Genomic DNA, 10390 nt, shown 5'->3' with positions numbered 1-10390 from the left:
TACCTATCCTGAAAATTACTGGAAATTTTATAGTTTGAAGGCCTATACCGGTATAGGCCTAATAGACCTTATGCATTGACGTCATACTTTGCTTTTAAGTTTATGGTAGTAACAACAATTATAAGTGTTGTTTTTTAATTTATGGCTGAATAGCTAGAGGCCGACGGTTCACACAAGTCCCCCCAAAAATATTTTAAAAAGTAGTAGTTTTCCATGAAATACAAGATAATTAATCAGAAAATGGATAATCAAACATTCAATGAAAAATGTGTAAGTTTTTATTCATTTCGCTATCATGAAATCAATGGATAGTTGAACAAATAACACCTGAGGGATATTAAATTGTTTTCTGTTTCTTAAAGGGCAAGTCGCCAACTTTCTTTCTTAAAGGTGGTCTGTGTAAAATGTGCCATTTCCAACTTTCAGTAGCCCCTGGGCCGAATTCACAAAGCAATAAAATTCATCGCAAGACAAAATTGTCAGTAATTGGCCTACCATAGTAATTTTTATTGTGCCATCACACTTTACTTACCAACTGCAATTGATTTGCAGTTGTGAAATCGGCCCATTGAATACAGACTTTTAAGAGCTTTTCAAAACAATATCGTCAGCACTAAAAGAGAGTATAAATTATGATAAAACACAGCCCTTTTTATATCTGATGAAAATAACAGTTCCATGTTTTGTCACCAGGCAGACATAATAAGGCATGAATTCAGATAACAGTCTGAAACTTCTCACCAATATTAGCAACTAAAAGTTTGTATCTCCCAGCCAGACTCCTAGTGAAAGATCCCCATGCATTCATTATTACAGATTTTGAAGGACGGTAACCCTGTTTCAGCCCCACGAGTAGGTGGCAGTGTGGCCCTAGAAACGGCCCAAATCAGTTGAAGGCATTGGACACTACTGACTTCAAATGTTCACAGGTTTGTTATTTCATGCATATGTTGAGATACAGCAAGTGAGAAGACTGGGCCCAATTTCATAGAGCTGCAAAGCACACAAATTTGCTAAGCATGATATTTCTTCCTTGGTAAAAACAGGATTACCAACCAAATTTCAGTTGTATATTCCTCGTTACTGGTGTTCAGCTGTTGTTTGCTCATCCTGAAAATCACGTTGAAATTTGGTTGGTAATTCTGTTTTCATCAAGGAAGAAATTTCATGCTAAGCAAATTTTTGTGCTTAGCAGCTCTATGAAATTGGGCCCTGGTCTTTAACAATTACCAATAGTGTCCAGTGTCTTTAAGTGAAGCCCTCACCTTGAAGTGCCATCAGGCCTCGTGATGTGAGGCTGTTTCTCGTAAATATTATATATAAAACAAATAAAAACTCATTCCTGCCCCACCCTAAAAACAAAAGAGTGAATCAAAAAGTCAAAAAGGCAGTATCACCATGAGAAATTTTACTGGCGGTAAAGTTCTTATCAATTTCCCCCCCCCTCCCCTCTATTTTGAGGCTAGATGTATTATAGGTTATCTTGTGTATCAAAACCTGAGTAGTTTCTCATTGTCGTGACAGTATCAACATAACTGGTGCTGTATTTCATCTTTAAAGTACAGGGACCAATATCATAGTTCTGCTTAAGAACAATTTTGCTTACGCGAAAAACAGGGTTACTGGCGAAAATACTATGTCACAAGTACTACTTGTGAGTGGTATCCTTCTTGTTTTTGCTTAGCGGAGAAGTATTAAGCACTTTAACATTTGGACCTGCCGTCGATTTCACAAAGAGTTAGGACTCGTCTTATCTCAAGTTAGGACGAGTAACTCGTCCTAACTTAGGATTATTCTTAAGGTCTGCATGCTACAGTGCAGGGTTGGGACTCGTCGTAAGTCCTAAGATTAATCCTAAGTATAGGAAGAGTTTGGTGAAATCGACAGATGGATTGGTAAGAAAAGGACACAATTGTCAGTTTCAATATAAAAGCTCACTTGTTATAAAATTCATATTTGCACCAATCCTTGAGAGAAACATATTTGTCTGTAAAACTATCCTAGTCAAGATAGATCCTACAAGAAATTCATTCTTCCTTATTTAAATTGCAGCAATCAAAATAAGCCCAATGCGAACATGTGCACAGAATTTGATGTGCACAAAAAATAGTTATAATATAAAAAATAATAATATTTCCTTAGAAAGGGTTTAATGGCTTCTGAATGGCCCACCTGAACAAAGACTATTGGCAAAACAGGGAGACCCCCCCCCCCCTCCACAATTAGGCTGGATGGTTTAGTTGGTAGAGCACCGACACATTAATCCGGAGGTCACAGGTTCAAAGTAAATTCTAGTTCATTTTCCTTTGTTGGACCCAAAATCAAATTAAAAACTTACCCAGTCACTTTCACATGTGGTTTTTGACTTGATTACAAAAAAATGGTTTACTTTCCATCGACTCAAATTTGTTGATGAAACGGTAATAAAGTAACTGGGCCTTATTTAACCACCATAAATAAAATATATAAAAAAATACGCTACTTTGACATCAAGTTGGTAACGTTCCTTTCAGGTACCAGAACTGTGCTTTGTAGAGACATAAACTCTGCAATAAAAACAAGAAAAAAGAAGATAAGAAATATGACTTTACAATAGTTTTGTGGAATACAAACAACTTAAAGACCCTGGACACTACTGGTAATTGTCAAAGACCAGTCTTCTCACTTGGTGTATCTCAACATATGCATAAAATAACAAACTTGTGAAAATTTGAACTTGATCGGTCGTCGGAGTTGCGGGATCACTACGAAAAAAAAACCCACCCCTGTCACACGTAGTTGTGTGCTTTCAGATGCTTGATTTCGAGACCTCAAATTCTAAACTTCAGGTCTCAAAATCAAATTCATAGAAAATTACTTCTTTCTTGAAAATTACGTCACTTCAGAGGGAGCCGTTTCTCACAATATTTGTATACTATCAACCTCTCCCCATTACTCGTTAGCAAGTGAGGTTTTATGCTGATAATTATTTTGAGTAATTACTAGTAGTGTCCACTGCCTTTAAACTGTTTTTACCCTTTGTTTACTGGAAGTCATTATTTCTCGACTCATTTCTGAATTTAGTGAACTCTTAGAAATAATAGCTAATACATAATAATTGAACTGCCTCACGCTACCAGGCAGGCTTGGTGGTCTAGTGGTAAGACATCATCTCTAAAATAGCAAAGGTGTTGAGTTCGAAGCCAAACATAGTAACTACATAAACCTGCCCACATTGAAACCTCAGAAATAAAAACACAAGTTTTATGAGTCCACAGATATAGCATGAGAAGTCGTGCCAAAAAAACTTTTTACATTTACAAATGATGTATGCATTTAAAACATTATTTCATACTACTTCGCTACGCTCATACGCATGAAAAACAGTTTCATTTTCTATGGACGACAAGAAACAAAACACACTTCATAATACAAACAATTTGTTTCAGATAATTTTATTATAGCATGGGATTGGGCCGTAGCGCAACGGTGATGAAACTATATTTCATAAATACCTCAGACAGTTTCTCTATTCCTATTGGTGGAGAGCGTGTCACGTGGGTGTGTATAAACCTTTGTTTATGACCGGTAAAAAGTGTTAATTCATGGGCATGACACGCGACCTTGCACCTGTTCTTATAATACAGTTTCTTCATTCCTATTGGTCGAGTGCCACATCATGCGATACGCACAATGCGCACAGCATTCCCATTCTTAGTTGAATTGAATTATAAGGAGTTGTTTACCCGAGGGCGGCGGAGGGCTTTACCATTTCATAGCTGGAGGGGTGTTGTGTTGAAAGAAATCATTTAACAATTATAATTTTTGCATTTTTTTTACTTTTTGAGGTATTTATGGATGGGAATCAAAGTGTGTTGAATCGGTTTTCAACTAGTGGTTTAAACCCGCCGAGGCCTAGTTCTTGATAATTTACCTCGACTTCGTCTCGGTAAAATTATCAAGAACCAGGCCTCGTTGGGATTAAACCATTAGTTGAAAACCTCTTCAACACACATTGATTCCCTTATTCTGTGCTTACGGTAAGCAGAGCCATGAAAATGGCCCCTGATTGTTTGTCGCCTGTAAACTAAAAAAATTTGGACAATTTCAAATAAATCTGAACAGTTGGCAGGTATGTAACTAAGCTTGTGAACTGTTACTGTTGTAACTATTAAAAATGTTTGCTGGTGTTTTAACCACTTTCCAGTTTTTTTAATTTTTTCATGCCAGGTCAAATGAACGCACTTATATTTCAACACTGGGTCCACTGGGTCATGTCACATGAGGCAATTTAAAAGCAACCAATTCCAGATGATCTCCAAGAAGACGAAGCATTCGCATTTTAGTTTCCACATATTTTTTTACGGGGATTGTAACATTTCTGTGAGCAAAAAAATCTCCTAGCTACCAAAGCGTTCCTTTTTGTGCAAATGGTTGCCTCCCAAATGGCCCTAGGTGACGAGGCCCTCGCTTGATACTCACTTTGATAAGTCTGTCAAACTCTACTTTGGATGCTGGCTCTTTCCCAAGAACTTCCTTGAATCGCTCCGAGAATTGATTGCGTCGATACTTGAAGCTCTCGCGGAACATGTCAAAGATTACCGCACGGAACTAGGAGAGGCAAAAAGACAGGAGAAATACCTTTAAAGTTGAATAGCAATGATTGGGAGACTTTTGGACGGTCCTTTTCCACAGTACTCACCGGTAGTGCTCAGACCTACGCAACAATACAGAGCATGTGTGCGTACGCTCAGAGCCACAAAAAAGAACCATTACATGTATGTCTCAAAAGTCTCTCATTGAATTAGTATACAAATATTGACTGCTTCGAGTGCTATGGTTAAAACTACGACTCTCGAGGTAATCCTCGGAGCGTTCTATTTTCCCGAGGCGCAGCCGAGGGAAAATGGAACGGTCCTGGGATCCCCGTGGGAGTCATAGTTTTAACCATAGCACTCGAAGCAGTCAATATTTGTTTTATAACACCCCAACAGACTATTTATAATCTTCGTACAGGTAATGTTCGTACGCGCATTTCAGATACACTGATGCACGACTGATTAGGTTCGAGGTGGGTAAAAAGAAAGTACTGCACGCCTTGTGATAGTCATCGGACTATCACACAGCAAACGATGCACTATCACACGGCCGCCGTGTAGTAAAACTAAGAACATATCATGTGACGTGCTCTAAACCAATGAAAAGGCATAATATTTGTGGGGGGGGGTTTAAAACTACGTATCCTAATTACAATGTGTATAAACTTTAATGAAAATTGTTTTTTATTGCATTTCGTTATTCTTGATTAATTTTTTATATCTTTTTTTGAGAAATCACCCAACATCACAAGGTCAGAGGGCCATTGCAAGGTGATGAGGGCTATACTTAACTAATTGTGGCTATAAAAAAAACAAATCATTTGTCGCCAGGGCCACAGTGCCACCAGCTCCTAGGGCTGAAAAAGGGTTACACACTTCACAGTCATGGGCTAATGGCTGAACCATTCAGCCGTGACAAACTCTACGATTGAAACAAGCTTTTCTTGGCCTAGTAATGTTTTCATTAAAGCCAGTGGACACTATTGGTAATTGTCAAAGACCAGTCTTCCCAGTTAGTGTATCTCAACATATGCATAAAATAACAAACCTGTGAAAATTTGAGCTCAATCGGTCGTCGAAGTTGCAAGATATTAATGAAAGAAAAAAACACCCTTGTCACACGAAGTTGTGTGCTTTCTGATGCTTGATTTCAAGACCTCAAATTCTAAACTTGAGGTCTCGAAATCAAATTCGGGTAAAATTACTTCTTTCTTGAAAACTACGTCAATTCGGAGGGGAGCTGTTTCTCACAATGTTTTATACTATCAACCTCTCCCCGTTACTCGTAACCAAGAAAGGTTTTATGATGATAATTATTTTGAGTAATTACCAATAGTGTCCACTGCCTTTAACACCATGATACTAATTTTTTACATTTTGGTTTTACCCATACACCAAAGTGTGAAAGCACTGTATACTCATTATTTTCCCTGAGCTCTGTACAAGGCATATTACTCGGGTGGGATTCGAACCCACAACCTTTGCAGTTCTAGAGCAGTGTCTTACCAACTAGACCACCAAGATTGCTCGATAGCTAGAGGCTGTTCAAATCCTATTTTTAGCATTTGTTCATCTACTAAAATGTACACGAAAAGACTTTCCTGTGAGTTTTTAACGGAAGAGAGACTATTTCATGTCCATGTTATTACCATTTTATCTCCACCAAGCAAAGTTTCAAATTAAAGTGTGTCTCTCTTCATAAACAGCTTTAGAAAGAAACTTATTTGTGTTTTGATGTTTTTTTCCCTTTATATTTAAGCCCCTTGTGTTTATTAAGTATAAGAAATTTATAAATTCAGAATCTCCTATTTGTGAATTTACGGAACACAAAGGAATACAAACTACAAAAAAGGCATCAAAACATGAAACATTCCCCCAAAAATGTTACTCAATTACTCATACCTTGTCTAATGAATCGCCAGTTTCGCAGAGACCAAATATCTTTTTGTCTTCAATCAAACTATTTGAAGGCCACTGAAAGTGTAAAAAAAAAAATGAAACATTTTAATATTAGAAATCCTGTAGTTTACAGAAACAAATCATCAGTGATCTATATCACTAATGATGTAAAAAAAAAAAAAAAGAATATCAATATAAACCACAAGGGAAACTGACAATGTAAATTTTGAAATGATTTTTGGGGTTTAACAAAGAATTGACTAGAGTGGGATTCAAACCAACGACCTCCCGATTAACGTGCCGGCGCTCTACCAACTGAGCTATCTAGCCCTATATTGGTGGTGTCCCTATTTTGTCAATATCTTTGTTCGGGGGTGCCAGTCAGAAGCCATACCACCGTTAACTGCCGTGTAGCCAGGGATCACACCTAAATTACGATACAACCTAGGAAGCGGCAGCCAGGGGATCACCTTAAGGGGATGCGACTTTTTGTTTCAGATATCAATATAAACCACAAGGGGAAAAAAAAAAACGACTTTTTTATTTCTATGGCTCTTCCTTTCCTGGCAGGCAAGATTCTTGCCGGTAATTACAACAACACCTGCAGGTCTGACCAAATCCTAATCTGAAAAAGTTTGGGGTTGAGCAAAGAAAATATAATTTGGGGGGCTAATCATCCTTACTTGCAGCTAAGAGCTGAATTGCAAAGGACGCGGCTACAACGTGTTCGAGAAGCAGGTATGCAAGGGCGCCTTTGGCTGCCAGCCACATCAACCCATTATGACCACGGAGCACAGCCAAAATCGAAAGTGTTTGATTTTTTCCAATGGGAGGAAAACCGGATAGTCTGGAAAAGGGTCATTCCGTGTCAAATCACCCAATGGGTTAAACCCTACCCTCTTCAATTTCAACCAATTTGACCCAAAGGTTACCGATCTATGGTCAGTTGAATGTCAGAGGTCAGGCGCATTTTGACCGAAATCAACAAGAAAGAGCATGCCGTAGCGCGAAATCCGTTTATCGGATGGAGCTGAAATTTTAAATTTGAGCTTGTTGAGCCATGATTACCCCATAAACCAAATATGAGCAAATTTGAAGAGGGTAGGGTTTAAAATTGCCTTTTTTGGGGGGTGATTTGACACGGAATGACCCTCAACCCTTGTGGCACAGCAGAGAACCAACGCACAACTCAATTCACATATGGCCCTGGCCGGGAATCGAACCGGGGTCACCTTGGTGAGAGGCAAGTGCTTTGCGCACAAGCCAACCATGCCACCATAAACTTGACAAAGTGGAATTTGATCCTGCGACCTCTAAATTAATGTACCAGCCATAGAGTTATATATAAGAACTAGAGGGCGCACTGGCCTATATACGCGACCCGGCATGTGTGCAGGCGGCCATTTTCTTAGTTGACAAAACTGGCATCGCACAGCGGGTGTTTGTGCGGCCATTTTGTAAGTTGACAAAACAGCATCAGGTAGCGTTCAATAAACACAAACTCCAACATGTGTTTCATATTAAACGCTTGTACAGAATGGCGCCGCGCATGTCTCCTTGCGGTCCTGTTGCGTTTGTGTAAGAAGCATCACCACTGCGCCCTCCAGTTCTTATATACATGTATAACTCTATGGTACCAGCATATCAACAAAGTGAGCTATCTTGCCCTAATGTTGGCGGATTCCCTCTCTTGTTTTGTCAATACGTGTTGCAATCAAGTTGAGTCCTTTGTTAGAAATATCATTATGGAAAAACAAGTCAAACCAGCCAACGTGTGTAAAAATTGAAAATAAAGGAAGAAAAAAAAAGACCATGTTCAGATGGGTTTTATATAAAATATAAACTTACAGGTATATGAAGTAATGTAGCACCGACATCAACAGCGCACTGTTCCAGCATGGCATCAGTCGGGGTCCCTTCACGGTGCCCTGCGGGCCTCTCCGATAACCGTGCCATTACATGCTGGCGCATTTCAGATAAACTCATCACATAATTGGTAACAAACTTATCCCGTAATAAAACGGTAAATTCTTTCCTGTCGTCATCGACGGACGAACCGTTCTCTAAGTTTGGACCATTCTGAAGTGAGTTGTTGTCGCCGCCCGCATTTGCAGCGCCCCCTCGTAAACTCTCCTCGCCCGAGGGCGATACGTCCATGGGCTCCGCTGGGCTCTCCTCAGGTTCAGTTTTAATCCTAGTCAATGCGGCGTCCCCAGGTTCAGTATTATTCCTAGTCGATGGGCCGTCCCCAGATTCAGTTTTAATCCTGGTCGATGCTTCATCCCCAGAATCAGTTCTTAAACTTGCATTGCTGTTGGGTGTTTTGTGTTCCGAGTTGTCCTGAGGTGTGTGCTGGGTCAGGCTTTTGGTGCGGGCACGGTTACGAGCGACCTTCACACGCTCCTGGCCGGACATGACTTCAACTACAAAGGAAAACAAAAATCTATCAGACTTGAGAGGTAATGCATCTTTAGGTTTTGGGAAGAGCAAGATCAGAATTCGGCAGTTAGCAGAGCCATGAAGTTAAGCCCAGCTGACTGCTGGCTGGATGTTTGGGGTGTCGTGGCTGAGTGGATAAGAGCACCGAACTCAAGCTCTGATGCTTCTGTTCAGCAGAGTGAGGGTTTGAATCCCGGTCATGACACTTGTGTCCCTGAGCAAGACACTTCACTATAATTGCTTCTCTCCACCCTGTGAGGGCAGAGATGGTTCTTGTGATTGGTTTAGCCGAGTAGTGCACATATGGCGCACAAGCTGTATACTCCCCAGGGAGCTGAGATGGTTTAAGGAATGATTTAAGGTCCAGTGACCAGGGGTAATAATGTCGGAAGCGTTTTGAGACACCCCTCGGGCGTGAAAAAAGCTATATAAAAACGGTCTCTTATTATTATTATTGTTATTTTTATTATGTTTGTCCACTGGAGTGTGTCAGTCATTAGCCTTGCTCAAGGCAGTCGCATTATTCGCTCCGAAAAGACGCCGCTGTAAACCCACCCGTATACCCTGTGTGTGGTGCGTGCGATCACACCGCATGACCCACCCATATACACACTGTCACATCGTACGACTACTGTGCACACAAGCCATCCGCACTCGTACCACTAACCGCATGCGGAGGCCGTCAGGCCGCAGACAGCCTTGTCGGGTCTGTAACTTCCGGGTTTAATGTGTTGTATTGAAAAATTTCCACTTGTGGAAAAAATTGGGGGGGCTCTAGGATATGCTTGTATGCAGCTCATGAATATTAACAATCTTTCGTCTGACCAATTGCAGACGACACAGGATGGGAAGCAAATGAATTATTCATTTTGACGTCCAATCACGCACTTCCCTTATCACGACCTTTGGACCCTACCATGCTCATGTGTGATGTAAACATGTCTCGTCTTTCGCGGGCATTATGGTAATGAGCTGACCGTGGAAACTCTTTGCTTATTATAGTAATGAGGTCAGTGGCTTCAACACAGACCCTACAAGGCTGTCGGCCTGACGGCCTCCGCATGCGGATAGTGTACCGGGGCATCGTGTCGTGCGATGTTACGCACAGTGAATACGGGTGGGTTTTCATACAGCGGCGGTCTTTTTTCGGAGTGAATAATTCGACTGCCTTGAGCAAGGCTAGTCAGTCATGTGGTGTGCTGCAGATAGAGGGCTTAACTGCTCCCAAATGACCGGGGTCACCTTGGTGAGAGGCGAGCGCTTTGCGCACAAGCCAACCATGTACACATGGTTGAAGCCGCAAGACACTAGGTAACATAAAAGTTTTTGTTCATGCCAGTATGCCCAAAACAAGGCTAAAAGCCACTCTTGGTCATTGTTTGTAAGAGTCTACTCAAAGAAAAACAACTAAAGATTAAAATAGCTCAAGAGAACTTAAGTTAGGAACTTGAAACATAAAACCTCACTTGGTAACG

The 10390-nt window shown here is 40.5% G+C and overlaps 1 protein-coding gene across 1 annotated transcript in view; it reads right to left on the bottom strand.

Annotated features, from left to right (window-relative positions):
- Positions 1 to 291: 291 nt before the first annotated feature.
- Positions 292 to 10390, bottom strand: part of LOC139944486 (DNA-directed RNA polymerase III subunit RPC5-like) — a 31731-nt gene continuing 21632 nt past the window's right edge. Inside the window, exons 15-18 of the mRNA XM_071941515.1 lie at positions 8325 to 8899; positions 6480 to 6551; positions 4462 to 4590; positions 292 to 2546 (exon numbers count right to left, since the gene is read on the bottom strand). Of these exons, the coding sequence (XP_071797616.1) occupies positions 2490 to 2546; positions 4462 to 4590; positions 6480 to 6551; positions 8325 to 8899 (833 nt within the window). The 3' untranslated portion in view covers positions 292 to 2489. The remainder of the gene's footprint in view (positions 2547 to 4461; positions 4591 to 6479; positions 6552 to 8324; positions 8900 to 10390) is intronic.

The sequence above is a fragment of the Asterias amurensis genome, chromosome 11 (assembly GCF_032118995.1).
Source record: "Asterias amurensis chromosome 11, ASM3211899v1".
Lineage (NCBI taxonomy): Eukaryota > Metazoa > Echinodermata > Asteroidea > Forcipulatida > Asteriidae > Asterias > Asterias amurensis.
Note: the sequence above shows the minus strand (reverse complement) of the source record. Positions and strands in the feature narration are given on the sequence as shown.